The sequence below is a fragment of the Mus pahari genome, chromosome 1 (assembly GCF_900095145.1).
Source record: "Mus pahari chromosome 1, PAHARI_EIJ_v1.1, whole genome shotgun sequence".
In the NCBI taxonomy this organism is placed as follows: domain Eukaryota; kingdom Metazoa; phylum Chordata; class Mammalia; order Rodentia; family Muridae; genus Mus; species Mus pahari.
In genome coordinates, this window is record NC_034590.1 from 148,201,769 (window position 1) to 148,225,392 (window position 23,624).

The following is a 23,624-nucleotide window of genomic DNA, read 5'->3' on the forward strand; positions in this document are numbered from 1 at the left end:
GGCCGACCTCTCTTCTTTTTCTCTCTTCCTCTGTACTCCACTGCCTCTACTCTCTTCTCAACTCCCCTTCCCATGCCCTAAATAAACCCGATTCTACACTATACCCGTGTGGCTGGTCCCTCAGGGGGAAGGAATGTTTCAGCATGGGCCTGCGGAGGAATCCCTCCCACCTCATCATACCTGGCTCTACAAAACACATCCTTGGTTTCTTTTTTTATAAAACACAATAAACACGAAAATGAATTGTGTGCTTGTATTCTTTGATCACAGAGAGAGAGAGAAAAACTTCAGAAAACTTTGATGTGTATGCTCTACCAGCACCTCGATCACATCCGGTGCAATCCTGATTTATGTATAGATCAGTGCTGAGCTAATGATTTACTATGGGAAATGTGGCTAATCAGAGTCACCCACCCCCCAATTGTTGCTTTAGAATTGAGATGAACTTTCTTCGCTTCCTGGATTTATCTGGGGGCCGTTCATCCAAACTTCTCAGTAAGCGTAACGGATTCATTTCTGAGAAGCCGCTTAGAAGCAAAACAAAAGCAGATGCGGAGAGTGAAGGGAAGAGACACTGTAAAGAAGGCAGGAGGGGGAAGGGGAGAGAAATCTCCCAGGAGGAAGGTACGGAAGCAACACTGCAGACATTTTCCACGCTAAAACTTGCACAAGAAAATGCATCATCAGAACAAAACTTCCCAAGATTCGTTTTCGGTGTCTGAGCAATGAACCTCGTCTCGAGAAGTCTAGGCTTTAACGAAAAAAAAAAAAGGCAGCAAGCCCTCTCGTTTTCAGCAGAGGCTCTGTAAAGATGGCGGTGGGCCGAAGCCCCTTCTCTTCCCGCAGCCAAAGGCTCTCCATGCACATTTCCCACAAACCCCTCCGCGCGGCCCCGCGTGCCCAGACTGGCCCGGCCGGAGAGCAGCCACTGCGCACGCGCGAGCCGACGTCACGCGCGCTCCCAGGCCCCGAGCGAGCGAGCTGGCAGGAGTGGTCTCGGCCGCTTCCGCCGTCGCGGTCGCGTCGCGTCGCTTCGGGGCTCGGCGAGCGGGTTCGCGCTGCCTCCACCGCGGGGCTCACGGAGCCGAGCGGGGGGCGCGCGGCGACGCGGCCATGGGACCGCGCCGGCTCTGGTGACCGCGGGGAGCGGAGCGGCCCGGGCCCTGAGCGCGTCTCCTGCGGGGGGCCTCGCCCTCCTGCTCGCGGGGCCGGGGCTCCTGCTGCCTTTGCTGGCGCTGCTGCTGGCGGCGGCGGCGGCGGCCCGGATCATGTCTGGCCGCCGCTGCGCCGGCGGGGGCGCGGCCTGCGCGAGCGCCGTGGCGGCCGAGGCCGTCGAGCCGTCCGCCCGCGAGCTGTTCGAGGCTTGCCGCAACGGGGACGTGGAGCGAGTGAAGAGGCTGGTGACGCCCGAGAAGGTGAACAGCCGCGACACGGCGGGCAGGAAGTCCACCCCGCTCCACTTCGCCGCAGGTAAACGCGGGCCCCGCGGCGCCTCCCGCACGCCCCACCTGCAGGCTCGGGCTTGCAGGCCGCAAGCCGCGCGGCGCTGCCCTGTCTCCGACCTTTCCCCGGCACGCTCGCCCTGGCCACCCGGCTCTCCTCTCTCGGGGCTCGTGATGAGGGTGGGGTGAGCGTACTCTCGGGAAGTTGTTTTTGAGGTTATGGGGTTTCTTGTTTGTTTGTTTGTTTGTTTGTTCGTGTACTGGGAGGGGGAAGCTTTGTTTTGTTTTACTGTATCAACAATACCTGCCCCGACTTCCGGTCTTGCTCCCCCGGAGGGCCTCTGCACGCAAGAAAGGCTTAGTAGACCTTGTGATTGGAAAGAGTAATTATATCAAAAATGGACCCATCTTTGCAAGTTTCATCGACACTCTTAGTAATCCCTTAAGTTCTAGCGGCCATCGTAAACTGAAATTTTAATTTAGGAGTTATTTTATTGGCTATTGGCTCATTAGAGTTAATTGGATTAGGTTTCGGGAGAGAGTAAAACCGGAAATAGGCAAGTTTGGGAGACCTGAGATCTACTTAGGTTGCGTGTGGGTGGCCTCTGCTCCCGCACAAGTAGGGATGGAAAGTAAGCTGAGAGACGAGATAGGACAAGCACTTGAGCTTGGATCTAGGATTTTGAGTCATCCTGAGATTTACTGTAGATCGTTTGGAGTTACTTTTAGCTACTGGGTTCTCTTTGTGGTACCAGTGTGTTAAAGTTTGTTTGTTGAGGTATTTGAAAAAGCCAGGGATGGGAACCAATTTATTGATTATTCATGTTAAGGACACTTTGTAACTTTTTAACCTCATAATCAATTAAGATCCTCATAGCTTGGTAACATTTGATACGGAGTGCATCAGAATTGTTTAGCAGGTCTTTATAAAAAAGAAACATTTTAGGTTCTTGTGTTCCTTAGGGTCAGAAATGGTAAGACAAAAGAGCATAAAAAAGATTTCTTGTTTGTTTACAGACATTGGTTTTACAGTTCTACCAATTGTAGGTCTGTTTGCTTTGACCTGTCCCTATTTTAAAATGTATGTACTGTCAGAAATTATACTTCCTTAATTGATTGCCGGTTTGGGAGCAAGGGAAAAGTTTGGGAAAAACCACAGATGGCAGAAGAGAAATGGCCTGTGGGCACTGAGAAGTGATAGCATGAAGCCAAATCTCTGTTAGCAGTGTTGTCTTTCTTCAGCTAATTTGAATTGTCTTGCTTGACCATTTAGCCAACCTATTTGGCAAATGGTCACAACCAACTGCTAGATAATCCAAAGGGGTAACGTTACTTAGATTAGGTTCACTTGATAAAAATAGCCAAGGTCGATCTTAGTTGCCACCTTTCAAGAATTTGATGTATTAGTGAGTTCATGTCTGAAAATAGTAGTATTTTGAGGTGCGGGTTGCGGGTTTATGGTGTGACATTGTTGCTCCCACACCATCCCACCCTCAGCTCTGCCCCAGCATGCCCCTCCCCCACCCACACGGATGGAATATAAGACCTTGCACGTGCCAGACAAGTGTTGTGCCTCTGAATGAGGTAGATTAGGCCCTACCCCTGCATCAACATAATAAAGAATATTTTACATGTATTTTATATTGTTCGTCCAGATTGAAATGGGAATTTAAATATTATAGAGAGCAATTCACCACTCAAAATCCACCTATATTGCCAGTTATAGGTTGTAAAATTAAGAAGATGTAAAAAGGAAATCATAAAATAATTACTAAAGACACTAGGGAGATGGCTCAGTGGATAAAGTACTTGCATGCCTTGCAAACAGGAGCTCCTGAGTTGAGATCCTTAGCACCCACATAAAAAGGCAGTTCTGTTGATGCATGCTAATAGTAGGAGGTGGAGACAGAAGGATCCTTGGGACTTAGTTGAAAAATCCATGAGCCCCAGGGTCAGTACAATGACCCTGTCTCAAAAATTAGATGGAGGAAAGCTATAGATGAAGATGCCTGATACACACACTCTCACACATAGATACACCTAGCCTACCATATACACAGAAAAATAAAATAATCACTAAAGAGTTGATATTAAGTTACATTTTTTAAAGTCTTACATTTAAACCCTGCATAAAAAAATAAGGAGCTTTAAAAAAAAAGCTGGCTTTGTGAATTTTAAAATCCAAATTATTAAATTAATGAGGCACTAATGAATTCATCCCTTTTCTGGATATGGAACCAGAACCTTGCTTGGCCCTACTAGACATATGTGCACCTGCTGAGCTATAGTCTCAATCAGCCCTGGTTTTTTTTTTTTAAGATTTATTTATTTTTATTATATATGAGTACCCTGTAGCTGTCTTCAGGCACACACCAGAAGAGTGTATTGGGTCCCATTACAGATGGTTGTGAGTCACCATGTGTTTGCTGGGAAGTGAACTCAGGACCTCTGGAAGAGCAGTCAGTGCACTTAACCGCTGAGTCATCTCTTCACCCAGCCCTGTTTATTTTTAAGTAAATATGCTCACCAGCATTTTCTTTGTGAGTTACCATTTGTGTTTATGTAAGCATACTTTTGGATCCTCCTCTGTAGGTGGTGGTACTTGATAATTGCCTGACCAAGCAATTACTTGTGTTTGTATTTTATAGAGTTAGAGAAGCAAATTCATTCTTTTAGAGAAAAAAAATTTATTAAAATAGCCAGTTAAAGTTTAGAGGTTTAATTAAGGAGTTTAGAGGTTTGTCAGTAGGAATAAGATATATTCATGCTACAGAAAAGGGGAAAGGATTTTGAATTTCCACCCTGCCAAAAAATTTAAAAACCAACCTTAATTTAGTTAATCAGTTGTCACTCCTTATAGGAATTAAGTTCCATTAGTGATAAAGATAATTACACAAATGGGTATTTTTCTTCTGTTAGCTGCCTTTTATTATTGGACTAGGTTATATTCTTCTGATATGATTTTTTTTTTTTTTTTTTAAGATTTATTTATTATTTGTAAGTACACTGTAGCTGTCTTCAGACACTCCAAGAGGGCGCCAGATCTTGTTATGGATGGTTGTGAGCCACCATGTGGTTGCTGGGAATTGAACTCAGAACCTTCAGAAGAGCAGTCAGTGCTCTTAACCTCTGAGCCATCTCTCCAGCCCCCTGATATGATCTTTAAGAAATCTTTCTAAGGTGACAGTTACACAGAAAAGATTTCCTTTTCCATCTCTTCTTTTCTCTGCCTCCAACAACACTGATAAAGGCTATGAATTGATTCTTTTCTTTTTCACCACGTTCTTCTTTTGGTGAGACTTAGCCTTTATATAACCATCTTTATGAATGCTTGTTACCTGTGAAGAGATAGGAATCATTCTTCTAAAAGTGCATATTTTAAATGATTTTACAATGAAGAAGGATACTAAACTAATTTTTCCTTATTCTGATTCTGTCTTTTACTCTGCAATTTAGGAAGCCTTTTCTAAAAGCATTTCCTCCAAGTGGGGACTAAAAGATAGCAGAGGGGCAATAGTAGAACGAAGGACACATGAATGCCAAGAGGTGGTGGCTACCTCATAGCAGTAAATTTACAGTCCCCTTGAAGATTTCTTTCTTGGCTTCTTAGTACTGTTCTTAGCTTGCTTTCTAATACGGGGTATATTAAGCACACATCAGCAAACTATTAAACATCTCATCCTCTATAGGACTCCAGGAAACAAACGATAAACTAAGACATTCACAGTCCTTGTCCCTTATGGAGCTGGGTTTGGTAGTTCATATTGGTAGTCAGCCCTAGGGAACTAACTGGGTAAGAAGAGATTGAACTTAAAGCTAGCCAGAACAGAGGGAAAGATGAATGATACAGAGTAGGAGATTAGTAAACCATGTATTAGATTACAAATTTTAGTAAACGCCGAAACACTGCTGTGAAGAGCAAAGACTCAGTTCCTGCTCATATGGTGCTTTCATCTCAGCAAAGGAAGAGAGACAGCCAACCAGTGTTAGATGATAACAGGAGGGCGAAATGGAGGCTGCTTACAGGTGGCCTTGTTTGGGTGGTGACTTTTAAATAGACAAAAAGTGATGGGTGATGTTATTTTTGGTTTGTTTAGTTCCTTTTGTTTTTGTGGGTGGCAGTATTTGTGATATGGGGATTTGTTGTTGTTATTTGCATGGTTTCACTAAGAACCGGCTACCTTTATATTTGTAATCCTACCTTACCCCTTCAAAGGACAGAGATTACATGTAACACAGCACTGAGATCCAGGACTCTTGATTCTATGGCGTGAAAGAGTCATGAATAAACATCTTTGTTCATCACTGTTTCTCCAGTATTCTAGTTTGCTTTCTGTTGCCGTGATAGTAAAATACCACAACCAGAAGCAACTTGGGGAGGAAGGGATTTATTTGGCTTCCACTTCTATATCACAGTCGCTCAAGAAGGGAAGTGAAGGTAAGAAGTAGAGCAGAAGCTATAGGGTACGCTGCTTACTAGCTTGCTCCTTAAGCTAGCTTTCTTACTACCCAGAACCACCTACCAAAAGGACTGGGCCCTTCATCATCAATCAGGAAAATACCCTACAGCTAGGCAGTGGTTGCTCACGCCTTTAATCCTAGCACTTGGAAGACAGAGGCAGACAGATAGATCTCTGCCTGGTCTATAGATCAAGTTCCAGGACATCCAGGGTTATACAGAGAAACCCTGGCTGGAAAATCTAAAAAAGAAAGGAAGGAAAAAAATTAAAATAAGAAAATACCCTCTTCACACTACAAGCCAGTCTGATGAAGATGTTTTCTTTGATTCCCAGATGTCTCTAGCTTGTGTCAATATGACTAAAAAGTAACAAGCATAGGACGTGTCCTTCACAGTGTGTGATATCTAACAGTTTGTTATATTATATCATAGTAGTAGAAAAGAGACAAAGAAGAAAATCTACAAAAGAATGTTTTGGTGTGGGCTGTCACATCTGACCTATGATGTTTGTTTTTTATAGGCTGTTGAGAGTAGAAATGTGAGGGCCATTTCTGAAGGAAACTGAAGGCTGGAAGTTGGGGTGGTTGAGGACATGTTGAGTTAAAGATGCGTTTGAAGGATGGAATTGAAACGTTGTAGAACTTAGGTAACAAGTCTAGACTGCAGATTCCAATTTAAGGACTGTATATCTAGGTAATATGCAAGCCACAGGGATAGATACAGTCATCTAAAAGGGCGAAAGAAAACTTGGAATCTCACAGAGTTCCAGTATTTAGATATTGGGGGGGGGGGAACGACACAAGCTCCTGAGATTAAGGGGGTTTTCTGATTTTTTTTTTTCTTGTGTAGGTGTTTTGCTAAGTGTGTGTCTGTGCAACAGGTGTGCTGCAGAAAGAGTCAGATCTCCTGGAACTTCAGCCACTTTGTGGGCTCTGGGAACTGAACCCAGGTCCTCTGAAAGAGCAGCTAGTTCTCTTAACCACTGAGCCATCTTTCCAGCACCCAGAACATCAACTCTCACTAGAGAGCTTTCCTACATCTCAGTTGATGACCCCTGTTACTCAGGCTAAAGCTCACAGTCATCTATGACTCCATCAGTCTCTCTCGCATTTGCCCTTCTTACCACTCACCCTACTCTTGCCCCACAGCTCACCCATTTGGAAACTATGCTGGCTCTTCTCTACCTTAGAGTATCCAGAGTGTGACACTCATCAATCCAAGCAGCTCTCTCGGGCTGCTTGGATTACAAACCACCATAATCTCATCTACTTTACCTAGTTAGCCCTCAACACATCAGCCAGAGGAGTATGTCATATCTTGTAACTTAACAGCTTAAAACCCTGTAGTGACTCCCGTTTTCCACAGTATTTTTATTTTTTAAAAAAGTCAGACTTGGGCTGGAGAGATGGCTCAGCAGTTAAGAGCACTGACTGCTCTTCTGGAGGTCCTGAGTTGAAATCCCAGCAACCACATGGTGGCTCACAACCATCTGTAACAAGACCTGATTCCCTCTTCTGGTATCTGAAGTCAGCTAAGCTACAGTGTACTTACATATAATAAATAAAATAAATCTTAAAAAAAAATATAATAAATAAAATAAATCTTAAAAAAAAAAATTCAAGTCTTCGCCTGGTATCTTTTTGTTTCTTTGGGTTGGGTTGAGTTGGGTTGGGTTTCTCTGAAGCTTTGGCTGGCCTGGAACTCACTCTGTAGTTCAGGCTGGCCACAAACTCACAGAGATCCACCTGCCTCTGGCTCCCTAGTGCTAGGCTTTGCCCTGTCATTCACCTGGTGTTTTTATCTGTCCTTCTTTGCTACTCTACCTCCTATTATTTTACTCCTGTCTCACTGCTGCACCCACTGTTACAGTATGTCTGAGTCTTTGTCAGCATCTTAGTGATAGCCTCAGAGATGGCCCTGTATAGCTTTACAGTCTTCTTCCACATACTTACTTAAGCACTACCCATCCTGCTCTGTTTTCTTTATCCATTAGCATACTTATTTTTTATGTTTATTCCCCATATAAAAAAGAAATTCCTCAAAAGAAGAAATTTGTTGAGTTAGAGAGATAGATGGTTTTGCAGTTAAGCACACTTATGTTCTTTGAGAGCACCCATGAGGTGGGTCACAGCCGTCAATAACTCCAATTGTAGAGATCTAATGCCCTCCTGTTTCCCATGGGCTCTTAAATGCACATGGTGTATATACATGTGTTCGTGTGTGTGTTCGTGTGTGTGTGTGTGTGTGTGTGTGTGTTTCTGAGACAGGGTTTCTCTGTGAAGCCCTGACTGTCCTGGAACTCACTCTGTAGACCAGGCTGGCCTCGAACTCAGAAATCCACCTGCCTCTGCCTCCCAAGTGCTGGGATTAAAGGCCTGCGCCACCACCGCCTGGTACAAAATATATTTTAAGCGGAGATTTAGTTTACTTATTGGTTTATGATATATACCAGAAAAGTATCTAAATAGTTGATATTTTCTTACCATTTTTAAGTGTTTAAATGGGACAGGAAGACCAGGATCATGACTCATCAGACTCTGGAGAAAGTATTTGCAGCAGGAAGGAGTAGTGAGCTGTTGAATATCGTTAGCACGTCTAGTCAAATACAGACAATGTCCTTTGGATTTGGGAATGTGGCCATTGTAAGTGACCTTGTCTAAAGCCACTATGAGAAAGAAGCAAAAGCTGGCTGGATTTAAGAAAAGAAGAGGAGATAACCTTACTGATGGGCTACTATGCAGGATCAGAGCTGAGGATGTGAGTTCAGGAGGAAGACTTTCTATGAGTGGAAGAGATGAGTTTGGGTGAACTCTAGGGAATTCTCTACTAGAGATAAATGGTAGAGATTGATGGAGGACAAGGAGAGCAGAGGTCTTGAGAAGGTGAGGACTTAGGTATACTTCCCAAAATATAACAGAATATCAGTGTTCTCTAATTAGCTTCATTAATATTCATGTCTGGCTTCATAGCTAGTACTCCAGAGTAACTATCTCCAGCTTGGACCAGTTTCCTTGGACAGAACCTACTACTTAACTGGGCATTTTTCCCATGAGCACTTCTAATTAAGCATTTCCACTGATCTTACCTATTACCTACTGTTTCAGTTAGGGTTATTACTGTGATAAAACACCATGACCAGAAGCAGTTTGGGAAGGAAAGGGTTTATTTTTGTTTACACTTCCACATCACAGTTGATTACTGAAGAAAGTCAGAACAGAGATTCAAACAGCAGGAATCTGGAGGCAGAAACTGAAGGAGTGTTAATGGTTTGCTCAGCTTGCTTTGCTACAGCACCCAGAACTTTGAGCTCAGGTAAGTGCACTACCTCCAATGGACTGGGCCCTCCCACATCAATCACTGAGAATCTGCTCTACAAGTGCCTACAGCCAGTTCTTGCTGAGGCTGTTCCTCAGTTGAAGTTTCCTCCTTTCAGATGATTAGCTTTTGTCAAGTCGACAGAACAGCAACAACAAAACCAACTAGCTAGCACACCCTACAAACCCTCTTTCATTCTGTATCTCAGATCAGATTAGCCAGTGGAATCTGTTGCTTTACTCTTCCTTCTCTCTTGTTAGTTATAGTGTTGTGTGCAATAGTAAAAAGATTGAGAAATTACCCAACTTTTCCAGATCAGGGTAGAACTAGTTAAACTTATTTCAGTAAAGAAATTTTTTACTAATGGACAGTAATTTCTAAGTTATTAATAGATTTTAAATAAAAGAAAAAGGAATATACAAATAACATTTTTTAAATGGTGGGATATAAGTAAAAATATGTGCAAAAAGCAATAATGAAAAGAATATGTGGGAGGCTGGAAAAAGGAATGGAAGGAAAGAAAGCCTCATAGTGCAACATAGCTTAGCCTTGTCTTACTGTGGGCACTCAGCTCATGTCATGTGATTGGGACAGTAGCCATGGCAAATCTTGACTTAGCTATCACCAAAGTGATTGTCCTGATCAAACCTTCAGTGCTAGTGATACGCAGTAGCAGTATTGTTCAGACTTTCTCAGGTGGCTCAAATATAAAATATTTTCTTTTGAGTTTATGAAAGAGAAAGCTACTCTGAGTGCCACCTATATGCCACCATTGGGTATTTGACAGTAATCGTGGCAAGTTATTGAACTCACAGATAAGATTTCGCTAAAATCTGCTGTCTGAAAAATACAAGTCTGGGCTAGGGAGATGGCTCAGCGGTTAAGAGCACTGACTGCTCTTACAGAGGTCCTGAGTTCAATTCCCAGCAAAGTTAAAGTCCCACATGGTGACTCACAACCATCTGTAATGAGGATCTGATGCCCTCTACTGGTGTGTCTGAAGACAGTGTATTCACGTACATGAAATAAATAAATAAATCTTAAAAAAAAAAAATAAGAAAGAAAAGAAAAGGAAAACACAAGTCTGTAGGCCAGACTGTAAACACTACCTTGTGAGTCATGTAGGTCTGATTAGTAAGTTGGTATCCTGACTATCATGAAGGATTTGCTCCTTTGTCTCCAAAAACAGATAAGTTTGGTTTCTTCTTAAGCAACAATGCGTTTTCTTCAAGTTGTGTTGTTGAGAGAGGAGAAATCTAGCTACAAAGAAAAGACTGAGACTGTGGCTTAGTTCCCTGGCATTTAGGAGGCCTGGGTTTGATTCTCAGAGTCACACAAACAGGGAATGGTGGTGCACTTGGAAGGAACAAGAGGATCAGAAGTTTAAGGTCATTTGGTTACATAGCAAAGTCAAGGATAGCCTGCTCTATAAAAACCAAAGGAGTTGGGGGAGGCTAGGGAGATAGATCACTCAGTGGTAGAAGCACTTGCTATGCAAGCATAAGAGAACCAAAGTTGAAATCCCAGCACTCAAGTTTAAAAAGAGAAACAAACAGGCAGGGGGCACAGCACTGAATAGGGGAGCAGAGGAGGATGGCTGGGACTGGCTGATCACTAGCCTAGCTGAGGGAAATAAAGAGAGGAGTGGCAGAGCTGGACATCCTGGGTGTGTGTGTGTGTGTGTGTGTGTGTGTGTGAGATTGGGTGGAGGAGGCGCTCGAGAAGACACAATACCCATCTTCCCCACAAAGAAATACTGGAAAACTCCCTCCACCTTCTCCCTGCTTCCTGGCCCCCAAATAAACAGCTACCCTCTTCAGCACAGTTTCTTTCATTTGCAGTCAGTTTTCCTATCATCCTGGAAAGACTGTGCCATTCTTTTTATCTACATCCATCTTAAAAGGATCACACTCAGACTTGATGAGTCTGAGAATATTATGGAGAGGAGTTGTAGGTTTTTCTCTGTCTTGGCATGTACATACATCACACACATGCTTTCTCGCCTGCTTTAATATATGCCCCAAATCCTTTCATTTCACAAATAATTTTTAAAGGTATTGAGTATTAATAGTATGAGGATGATAAGAAATAGTATTTCATTGGCCCTAAATCTGCAAAACAGCATAATTGTTGCCAGACTTTTGGCTTCACTTGGTTTGGGGATGTTTGAGCAGATCAGTACATATCTAAAGAAGGACCCCTACCTAGAAAGAGGTTTTGTTGTGCAGATAGCAAAATAAAGACATGCATTTCACCTTTGTCTTACCACATAAACAAGTACAGGCTGTAAGCTGCTGGTCTTGCTCTGTTTTGCATCATGGTCTCCTGCTGGAGCAGAAAGAGGTTCTACAAAACTTAAGTCTGTCACTGCTTTATTAGGCATTTACTTACATACTTGTTACATACATGAAGTGTCTGTCTGAAAATGTGTCATATTAAATATGCAGAGCTTGGTATTTACAAATAGAAATGTCATGTAGTTTGGAATCATTTGGGATTTGACGTTTTGGCCCTTTTGTAAGTTTCTCTGATGTTAGTAGCAGCAGCAACTAAGAACCTGACACTAAGCTACTTAAAGGGGGAGACCTTTGGCAGAAACATTAAGATTAATTGTATATATTTCAGGTCACCTCAGTTCTTGAATTGTTAAACTTGTTATTTCCCATTCTAAAACATTTTTGCATGGCTTATCATTTTTCTTGGTAAATTTGTTTTCTTGTAGGTTTTGGACGGAAGGATGTAGTTGAATATCTTCTTCAGAATGGTGCAAATGTGCAAGCACGTGACGACGGGGGTCTTATTCCTCTTCATAATGCATGCTCTTTTGGTCATGCTGAAGTAGTCAATCTTCTTTTGCAACATGGTGCAGACCCAAATGCTCGGGATAATTGGAATTATACTCCTCTCCATGAAGCTGCAATTAAAGGAAAAATTGATGTTTGCATTGGTAAACCTTTATTTTTCAGAATTTTCTAGAAATTGTAACTATTCTGAATCTAGATTAAGTTGTTAGTGTTATCTTTCTACCATGCTGAACTTACATTTAAATCTGTTTATGATTTTTTTCTAACCTTTTTATTCTCTAACCCTCAATCCAACCATTTTATTGAGTGTTTTTAGAATCTTAAAATTCTGAGAAATAGGAGGAAAAAAATGATTCTCTAGAAACCTGTGCTCTCTTGAGAGTTACGGAGCATAAAGCTGCAAATAAAGGCAGCTGAGCATGGGAGTGCATGTCTTTATTTTCAGCACTTGGGAAGCAGAGTCTGGTGAATCTCTGAGTTCAGGGTCAACCAGAGCTGTATAAAGAATCCCTGTCAACAATGGTGCAAGTTAATATGTTGGTTAATTTTTGTCACTTTGACAACAAGTAGAGTCACCTGGCAAGACTCAACCCCAGTTGGGATTGCCTACATTATATTGGCCTGATTGTTAATTGATGCACAGGACAGCCTACTATGGACAGTACCTTCCTAGGCAAGTGAGTCTGGACTTTGTAAGAAAAGTTGCTAAGCAAAACTGTAAGCAAGTGTTCCTTCATTGTTCGGCTTCAGTTCTTGCCCTTAGGTTCCTGCCTCAGCTTCTTTTGATGATGTAACCTGTAAGCCTAATAAACCCTTTCTTCCAAAGACCAACTTCCTTTTGGTCATGGTTTTATCCCAGTAACAAAAACATAACTAGAATAATTAGCCAGATTCAGGCCTCAAGGCTCAACTTTCTGGGATCTTTGTACTGGAGAAAAGGTAGGAAAACAGGAAGGTACTTTATGAAGAACTCCCAATTGTGGCTTGAAGGTCTAGTTACTGTATAGAAATATATAAGTTGCCAGACTGGCCTTGACCTTGCCATTCTTCTGCCGCCAACTTCTAAGAAGCTGAAGTTATAGGCCTGAGTGACCACATCCAGCTTAGAGTAATGATATGGAGTAGGTAGAGTGGATGCATTAGGAAGACTAGTAAGAAGACAGAAAATAACCTGTGAAGGTAGAAAACCCCAGTAAAGCAGCATTTAATGGAAAGCTTAGGAGTCAGAGTGCATGGACCTAGTCAGAGAGATGGGATTTGCTCCGCAGGTTAGTCACTGGTAGAGAATTGTGAGAGTTTTTATTTACTTGGTGATTACTTTTCCTGAGCCAAACAAAATTGGGTTTTGAGGTCATACCTTAGAATCATTTTATTTTTCATGATGCAAAACAGGAATACTTGAAATCCTTAGTAGCTAGAAAGCAATATTTGAGCACAGTTAACAAACTAGTAGCTCTGTATAGCACTTTTGTACCCCAAATCCCCATTCATTTTATCAGTCACCAGCTTTGGTCTAAGCTAGGTAATTTACAGAGATGGCAAACTGGATGACTTAATTACCTCTCTGCCCAATTCTACTTTGTTCTGTGTTACTTTAGCCACTTAATGTCCTGTGCTTTATCTGTTCTTTGAACCACATCCCTGGTACCTCAGTCTCAGACTTAGAAATTTTTAGCTTTAATTTTGTAATACATGGTTTCCAAATACAGTTTATAGAGCTATAGAGTCCATTATAGTAGCTGAGGACTTATAGTGTAGCAGATTCAAATTGAGATAGGCTATAAGAAGAAAAATGCATGTGTATTCAAAATCTTAGTACAAAAAGATGTCAAATGTTTCGGTTTTATGCTGATTATACTGAAGATAGTGAAGATTTTGGTTATATTGATATTGGGTTAATTATGTTAAAGTTTTTAGTATAGCTAGTAGAAAGTTTAAAGTTACTGTTCACATTTCTCTTGAGTTACAGAGTAGCAAGAAATACAAATTAGCCTTGTCAAAGACCAGGGGTGAAGATGGGGGTAGAGTAGTTAGCACTTCAGTGGTGCAATGCTGCCCAGCACATGAGGGATCCAGGGTTCAGTTACCACTGCTATCCATCCATCCATCCATCCATCCATCCATCCATCCATCCATCCATCCATCTTCCCATAGGCAGACAGGAATGAAGGAATTCCTGATAGATTTGCCTGTTTTCCACCAGCTCCTTATTTATAGATAGAAGTCTTGGCATATCTTTATATTATAGGTAACAGTAAAACATGCTAGTGTGAGGCTCATTTATAGAGTGTTTGTAGCTGGATGTGTTAGTGCCTTTGATGCCAGCACTTGGGATGCAAAGGTAGGCAGATCTCTGAGATTGAGACCAGCCAAGACTATATATACTGAGACTGTACCCTGAAAAAAGGAGTTGGTATTTGAATTCAAAATTCAATGTCATTAACCTTTAAAAAAACAAAAACCTCAGCTGACAGTCATATCCCTCTCTTCAGATATTTCTGAAGAGAAACTGTGCTGGTACAGAATATTTTACACTAAGCTTGGTTATGATGTAAACGAGGCTGGCTGGCTGGCTCTAACTCCCAGAAACCTAACTGACTCTGCCTCCCAAGTGCTGGGATTAAAGGTGTATGCCACCATCCATAGTCAACAACCTTTTTTTTTTTTTTTTTTTTTTTTTTTTGCTTCTGTGCATGCACATAATGCATGCTCGTATTCACATAGGTTTTAAATCCAATATCTCTTGCCTGGTGTATATATAGCATTAGGCATTTCATGATAGAAGAGTCTTTCTAGTGTAGACAGGGCTCCTAGAAGATAGAAAAGCTTTTGAGCCAGTTTTCCCTTTTCCCCTTGCATCACCTTCTCGTCCTTCATCACCTGTCACCAGCCATATACACAGTCAAGAACAACCTTCCATTGAACGGAGAAAGTTGACCGTGCTTTTAATGCATTAATAATTGTATTATTTATTTATTTTTTAACTCTTATTTTCCAAAATAGGGTTTCTCTGTGTAGCTTTGGCTATCCTAGAACTTATTCTGTAGGCCAGGCAGGCCTCAAAATCAAAGATCTGCCTGCCTCTGCCTCCCAAGTGCTGGGATTAAAGGTACCACCATCACTGAGCCATATTTTATATTTTCTTAAATTTAAACATTTACTATATTATTAAGATAGAAAACGCTTGTGAATTCTGTACTGAAACTTTTGTTTTAAGACAGTGATAGTGATGATTGTGATTGTTTGTGTCTATATGACATAGAGGGTCTGTATAGAACATACACATGTATGGAGGTCAGAGAACAACCCTATGGACTTGGTTCTCTCCTTCTACCTTTAGATGGATTATGAGGTTTGCACAGCAAATGCCTTTACCCACTGAGACATCTTACTGGTTCCTGTGTCAGAGCTATTAAGAAACTGATTTATTAATTCAGATTGCCGTGGTCACCATTTTTAAAGTAGTGCTGCTGTTTTTCGTAGTGCTTTTACAGCATGGAGCTGAGCCAACCATCCGAAATACAGATGGAAGGACAGCATTGGATTTAGCAGACCCATCCGCCAAAGCTGTTCTGACTGGTAAGTCTGTGTGCTCTTCGGTTATTGCAGGAAGAATGAAACTACCCGATGGGCTAGATAGACAGATGCCTCCGTCTTGCAATTAATGACCGGAAGTAGAATTTTTACTTTTCTCTTCACTTACTATTTTGCAATCTCTCAACAGTTGAATTTGAATCTTGCCTAAAAAAGAAAAAAACTTGGTGCTGGAGAGATGGCTCAGTGGTTAAGAGCACTGACTGCTCTTCCAGAGGTCCTGAGTTCAATTCCCAGCAACCTCTTGGTAGCTCACAATCATCTGCAATGTGATCTGATGCCCTTTCTGGTGTATCTGAAGACAGCTATACTGTGCCTTGTATACAAAAAATATAAGTAATTCTCTCCCCGCCCCCCCCCCCCAAGAAAAAGAGATAAAGCTTTTATTTTTCTTGTTTTTTTTTTTTGTTGTTGTTGTTGTTTTGTTTGTTTTTTTAATTTGCCATTGTATCGTTGGGCAGGGTTTGATTATCATATGTTGCTTCAGGTGTTAAGGATATTTTTAAAATACTCCCTAGTTTTTCAGACAATATGTACCCCTTTATATACTATTTTATTTTTAGTATAATGATTTTTTTATTAATGGGACCCTTTCAGAAATCACTAATTTTCTTCTAGTCATTTTAAATCGAGATTTGGGACCCATTTCAGTGCCCTAGGTCTGATTGTTGTAGCTATAATTCATTTCCTTGGTATCTGTTAACATGAGTACAGATCTGGTTAGAAAGCAGATCTGGTTAGGTAGCGGGCTTGATTTGAACTGTACCTATCTCATGTGGATTTGCTTTATCCAGTATGCTATCCATTTAAGCAACTGCCATATTATTTATGGATTCTTTTTATAAATATTTATGTATTTTTTGTGAGAGATAGGGAATGAATATGTATGTCTACGTGTGTGCAGTGCCTAAGGAGATCAGAGTGGGTGTCGGAGCCCTGTGCTCAAAACCAAACTTGAGTCTTCTACAACAGCAGAAAGCATTCTTAGCCACTGAGCCACCCCTCCAGCCATACTTACTGGATTCTTACCTGTTGGGTACTGTTAGATTATGTCTGATCTAAAAAGACAAAGGCCCGAGGGTCTACTGTAAGCTTTTGTGCTTACACTTTGTGATACTTCTGGCATTGCTAAGATTTAGATTCTTCCTTGAAGATTTCTGGAGAGCGTGTTGTCATTGTAATTGTCAGTCATCTGTTTCCTTCTTTACTATTCTTTGCCTTGAGCAGTCAATATAAATTCAGTGTAGTCTTCAGCTTGGATATTCATTTAGAAAATCTTTATATTAACTTAAATTTTATTGATTTTTTTAAATTCATTTGTAAATATAAAAACTATCCCCATAAAGTATTATAAAATTAGTCTTTTTAAATATTATAAAGTAGTTTTAAGCTATGTAAGGTTATGGTGTGAGATGGGTTTTTATTTAGTTGGTTTGGTTTGAATTGGGTTTAAATTGGTGCTGGGAATTGAACCCAGAGCTCATTTGTACAAGCAGGTTTTCTCCTATTATACTGTTAAGTTGTGCGTTCTCATTTGGGTTTTGAGTGAAGTAGTGGATTGTGCCCACCCCCTAATTAGCATAATATACTTATTTTAGGGGAAAAGGAGAATTTACTGGCAACCTAACTCTGCGTCAGCTTGTTAACACTTCTTTTGGACCTTGCTTTATTTATGTATACTGTCTTTATAGTTGCTGCGGTCATAAAACTATCACTGAATTTTTTTTACTTTTTTATTGAAAATTTCTGATCATCCTCTCCTTCCCCAATTCACAGGTGACTATAAGAAAGATGAGCTCTTGGAAAGTGCCAGGTATGTACTACTGTTACCTCTATGTGCCATGAAAACCTGACAGTGAGAGGATCAAGCGATGGCTCAGGGATTAGGAGCACTTAATGCTGGATTTGGTTCCCAGCACTCATATGGCAGCTCACAACCATTGTAACTCCAGTGGTTCCTATAATCTTGGGTTCCAGGCATGCATGTACATGTGTGCACATAGACAGAGTACTCATGCACATAAAAAAACTAATTTGTAAAACTAATTCTTGCTAGACCTAGTCGTGCACACCTTTAATTCCATCATTCTGGAGACAAAGGCAGATGGATCTCTGTGAGGGTATGGAGAAATGACTCAGTGGTTAGAAGCACTTGCAAAGGACACAAGGTCAGTTCCCAGAATCCACATCAGTAGGCTTAAAACTATTCTTAACTTCACTTCTCAGAGCGTCTGATACTTCTGATCTACACACACACGCACGCACGCACGCACGCACGCACGCACGCACACACTTAAAAGGAATAAAAAGAAAACAGATTTCACTTGTAGGGGCCCACATTCGTAATGTCCACACATGAGAGGCAGAGGTAAACTTACTATGAGTTGAGGATAGCTTGGGCTACATAGAGAGTTACAGGGCAGTCTGTGCTACAGAATGTAGCAGACCTTATCTTGAAAATGCCATGAGCATACTTTAAGAGAAGACTTTGTTTTGGTGGTCACAATATGTAGTATAAACTACTGATAGGTTTTTTTTTTCACTGCATTTCTAGGAGTGGCAATGAGGAAAAAATGATGGCCCTGCTTACACCGTTGAATGTCAACTGCCATGCAAGTGATGGCAGAAAGGTATTGCTTTTGCAATTGATTTTATATCATCTGGTAATGGGGATGTATAAGTTGAGAGTTCTGATGTTTTCTTTGTTATGTTTTCTATATATGTTAATCTTAGAAAACCAAATTGATTGTTTATTAACAATGAGCTCATGGTTAGATTTTCTTGTTTTATTTTTGGTTTTTACCTTTTCAGACATTTTAATGGCTGTTATGTGAATTTCACTAATTGATTTGGTTACTGTTTCAGTCAACTCCATTGCATTTGGCAGCAGGATACAACAGAGTAAAAATTGTACAACTGTTACTGCAACATGGAGCTGATGTCCATGCTAAAGATAAAGGGTGAGCTTTGAACAAGTCAGATCTTGTTTGGGTCCTTGTAGTACACTATATCTTTATAAAGCATTTTTTCCATTGCTATTTAAATTGTTCATGTTTATTGAGTTTTTGTAACATGCAGGTTGTTCTGAGGGCCATAAGGAATTATAATGAGGTAGGCCTACCACTCAAACAATATAATACATAGCTCGTGAGATATGCCTCATATATTTGAGTGATAAGTCAAGATTGATGGGTGGAGTTATTGAAAAATTCTTTAGAAGGATGAATGCTTGTATTTAAGGCAGAGTTCAGGGCAGGGTGTGCTACTACATGCCTATAATCCTATAACTTGGGTAAGTATAGTTGGAACGCTTAGGAGTTCAAGGTCATCTTCAACTACATAGCAGTTTTGGGCTATATGGAACCTAGACTCAAAAATAAATGAGCAAACAAACAGAAAGCAGCGTTTCAGGAACACCATTTTATAGGAAGTTATAAATAGTACACTTCAGATGTGGTAACCAAGTTGACTTTGATGACACAGGCTTAAAATCCCAGCTCCCGGGAGGATGAAGGAGGGAGATCACATGTTGAGGCCAGCCTGGACAACTTAGTGAAATATTCATATCCCTTCCTCCTCACCTCTTGTGAAAGAAAGGGATTGTAGCTTAGGGGTCAGACACTTGCTTAGTGCATGCACACATATACACCAAACTAATTTGGATAAAGCAGATGATTCACATGGGACAAATAAGAGAATTGGAGAAACATGTAAAAAACAAACAAAAAACTCCATAAGTTTTAGAAGTTTTGGTGTATTAACATAAGAAATTCACTGTTCTGCAGTTGTAAGCATTTTGTGATCTAAGATGAGGAATGGTGGTTTAATCCTCAAAGGAGCTTAAGGAGGAGTGCACTCTGGGATAATACATATTGCGTTCGTTCGGGAAAGAGGAGCCTGTAAGCAGGAAGAGCAGTGTCTAAGCGTGAGTGCTGTGAGCATTGGACAGCTAAGGTGAGGGACAGTGGTTGCAGAGAAAATGAAAAGGAACCTGGATGGGTGCTGTCCTGGAAGAGCAGAAACAGTGAGAGCAGAGTAAAGGGAAAACCTTTTTATCTGAAACTAAGTTAGACTGAAGTACAGGAGGGGAAGTGGTGGTTTGGCAGAAGACATTGTACTGACTTTTAGAACTTGTAGTTTTATGAGAATATGTGGAAATTCAAGTAGAAGTATTTAGTGAATGGCAGTAAGATTGGTATTCAGACAAAGAAAGCACTGTGTATTAGCAGAAGCTGCTCTGGCTTGGTTGTACCAGTTAATAACACTGATCCCCAAGGAGAGGAGAGGGAAAAGCTTAAAGGTGGAAACTAGAATTTTAAGGTTCTGCTCTGTAGGATCTGTTACATTACAAAAGAATTTGATTTCAGTTAAGGTAGCATTTACCTTACAGAGTTTCAAAGATGTTTCAAAGAAGACCTGACTAGTATTCAGAATAAATCTAGAAAACATATAAATGTGAGCCAGGCCAAACAAGAAAAGAAAGTCTATACCTGGGAACAGTATATGTTTCAGTACACAAGGAATTAACTGTAAGACCAGAGAGAAGCTCAGATACGTGTGTATCATATTAACTTAGAAACAGGTACACCTTTAATCCTAACGCTAGGGAGACAGACGTGGGTGGATGTCTGAGTTCAGGACCAGCCTGGTCTGCATAGTGACTTCCAGACTAGCCAAGGATGCACAGTGAGAAAAATTAAAAAGTTAGAACCATCTCTTCAAAGCAAGGAAGAATAGTAGTATTAAAACAAAAGTACTTAGAAACGATTTATTTTTGTAATGTTTGGCTAGAACTTAGAGAATAAGTTGGTTTAAAGGTTGTTTCAGAAGTATAGAGTTTAGTAACATTATATAGGCCTAAATAAGTAACCAGTAGTAGTAGGGAGAAAAGAAATATGGGTTTGAAAGAGACTCAGGAATTATTATTTGCACATTGCCCTACACTTATGGACTCTGTAATAACAGACTTTCTTTTCTCATTGTCATCGTAGTGATCTGGTACCATTACACAATGCCTGCTCTTACGGTCATTATGAAGTAACTGAACTACTGGTCAAGGTTAGTTCTTCTGTGCCTTATTACTTCCTATAATTACATAAAATGATTTGAAATATATAGTGTGTCTAGCTTATTCTTTTTTTTTATAGATAATTTTTTATTAGATATTTTCTTTATTTACATTTCAAATGCTATCCTGAAAGTTCCCTATACCCTCCCCCGCCCTGTCTAGCTTATTCTTTATTCTGAGTGCTTGTTAGAAAGTGGGATAGTTATAATGCAGATTATTGATAAGCTAGCATTTGACTTCCTTCAGATTTTTTAGGTACTATGCAATGTTAAATATAAAGTAGTTGCACTAGAGAGACCCTACCAAAGGTATATCTAAGCCGGGCGTGGTGGTGCACACCTTTAACCCCAGCACTTAGGAGGCAAAGGCAAGTGGATCTCTGTGAACTAGAAAAACCATCTGGAAAAAACAAAAGGGCCAGGGGCTGCTGTCGGAAGTGAAGGAACAAGGACTTATTAGACTAAGATTGAAAATATGTACAAAGATCCTGGGCATTTCTTTCTTTATTATTTTTTTTAAGATTTATTCATTTATTACATGTAAGTACACTGTAGCTGTCTTCAGACAACCCAGAAGAGGGCGTCAGATTGCAATGCAGATGGTTGTGAGCCACCATGTGGTTGCTGGGTTTTGAACTCAGGACCTTCAGAAATGCAGTTAGTGCCCTTACCTGCTGAGCCATCTCTCCAGCCCCAGTAACTGCATTTCATGACCAAAACACTCGCTGTCCCTAGGAACAGAGGGAAACAAATCACAACCCTGAGTTAGTTGAAGAAGTCTGACACCAGCAAACTCAGAGATCGCCTCTAAGTGCAACAAAGCAAGTAGTCTGATCCAGGGACGGGCAAGTTCTGTGAGATTCATAGTTAAACAACTCTACCAAGTGTTGACTGCTTTTTCTTTGCTTGGGAGGAAATGTCAGAGAGTCTAATAGACTCCAGAATGTTCTGTCTGTAACTTTATTGTGGTCCAGATTTTAATGTTGGCTTGACACAGAACTAGAGGACATAAAGCTAATTGTTTTTCTGGTTTTAATTCTGTTGTTCATTTTTCTTTATGTGTGTGGAATGGGCAGGTATGTACATAAAAATATAATCAATGGTGAAAATATCAAGTCCAGTGTGAAGCTCCATAGCTTCGGGACGGGTATTCTAAGTATAGATCCTGAGACTATGGTCTGGGTCTGGCTAATCTCACTGAATGTTTCTATTTGTGAGTTAATTACAGTAAAGTTCTGGACATAAATTAGAAGGGGTATCTAAAAAATTGACAGATTAACATGGAGATTATAAGAATAAATGTGAGCAAGCTTCAGCTGAAGCCAATATTATCTAATATTGATAATCTAATATAGTCAATCTAATATTATAGTTAATCTAATATATATCTAATATAACCTAATTTATATATATATATATATATTAATGTGTGTGTGTGTGTGTTTCTTTTTAGTACAGTTAATAATTTAGATACTGCGTAAAAATATATTTGTGCTAGAGTTTGGGGCTGGTGAGATGGCTCAACTTGTCAGAGCACTGATTGCTCTTCCATAGGTCCTGAGTTCAAATTCCAGCAACCACATGGTAGCTAACCATCTCTAATGATATCTGATGCCCTCTTCTGGTGTGTCTAATGACAGCTACAGTGTACTTACATATAATAATAAATAAATCTTTGGACCAGAGTGAGCAGAGGTCCTGAGTTCAATTCCCAGCAGCCATGTGATAGCTCACAGCCATCTGTACAGCTACTGTGTACTCATATACATAAAATAAATAGATCTTTAGAAAAAAAATCTAGAGTTGGGGGGTTGGCTAGAGAGATGGCTGGGATTAAGAGCATACACAATCCTAGAGAAGACCAGAGTTTGGGTACCAGCACCCACATTGGGCTCCACCAATAGCCTTTTAACTCCAGCTTCAAGGGATCTGACTACCTAGCATCCGGGGCTTTGTACTGATACACATCCCCACACACAGACACATGCAGAGACACATAATTAAAATACATAAATTTAAATTTACCCTCCCTCTCCTCTTCCAAAACAAACAAACAAACAAACAAACAAACTAGAACTTTAAGTTTCCTAAATACAATGTATGATGTTAACTATTAAAAAACACTATCTTATTTTAATCCTGTACTGATGGAAGTATAAACCACATTAAGGAATCTTGTTATTTCAGGCTCTTCTTTCTCCCTGCTGCCTTAAGCTTGTCATTCCCTCTCCTAGAAACAATCCAGTTGTCCAATGACAGCCTAAGGGTATTATAGTGTAATGGAAGCTACACATTAATCCAGACTAGTGACACAGTATGAGGCTGGAGAAACTGATGTGTGAGTGACACGGTGTGAGGCTGGCGAAACTGATGTGTGAGTGGTACAGTGTGAGGCTGGGGACACGGATGTGTGAGTGACACAGTGTGAGGCTGGGGACACTGATGTGTGAGTGGTACAGTGTGAGGCTGGGGAAACTGATGTGTGAGTGGTACAGTGTGAGGCTGGGGACACGGATGTGTGAGTGACACAGTGTGAGGCTGGGGACACGGATGTGTGAGTGACACGGTATGAGGCTGGGGACGCTGATGTGTGAAAGCGCTGTATGTGAACAGTCTCCTGTGTTTCATTTTTGTAAAATTCAGGAACATATAAATATGGTACTAAAAGAATGGGGCAAAAATTCCCAATGAAAGAAACAGGAAACACTATGATAATGTAAAAATCTTATGTAATCGAATGGATATGTATTTGTCAAAATGCATTAAGTTACTCTCATTAAGAGTTGAACTCTGGCCGGACAGTGGTGGCCTTTAATCCCAGCACTTGGGAGGCAGAGGCAGGTGGATTTCTGGGTTCGAGGCCAGCCTGGTCTACAGAGTGAGTTCCAGGACAGCCAAGGCTACACAGAGAAACCCTGTCTCAAAAAAAATCTAAAAAAAAAA

At 40.7% G+C, this 23,624-nt stretch overlaps 1 protein-coding gene across 1 annotated transcript in view; it reads left to right on the forward strand.

The window, feature by feature from the left end:
* The first annotated feature begins 1,048 nt into the window (after positions 1 to 1,048).
* Positions 1,049 to 23,624, forward strand: part of Tnks2 (tankyrase 2) — a 58,225-nt gene continuing 35,649 nt past the window's right edge. The window contains exons 1-7 of the mRNA XM_021214470.2: positions 1,049 to 1,470; positions 11,939 to 12,163; positions 15,504 to 15,599; positions 17,391 to 17,427; positions 18,169 to 18,244; positions 18,480 to 18,574; positions 20,606 to 20,672. Coding sequence (XP_021070129.1) covers positions 1,269 to 1,470; positions 11,939 to 12,163; positions 15,504 to 15,599; positions 17,391 to 17,427; positions 18,169 to 18,244; positions 18,480 to 18,574; positions 20,606 to 20,672 — 798 coding nt within the window. The 5' untranslated portion in view covers positions 1,049 to 1,268. The remainder of the gene's footprint in view (positions 1,471 to 11,938; positions 12,164 to 15,503; positions 15,600 to 17,390; positions 17,428 to 18,168; positions 18,245 to 18,479; positions 18,575 to 20,605; positions 20,673 to 23,624) is intronic.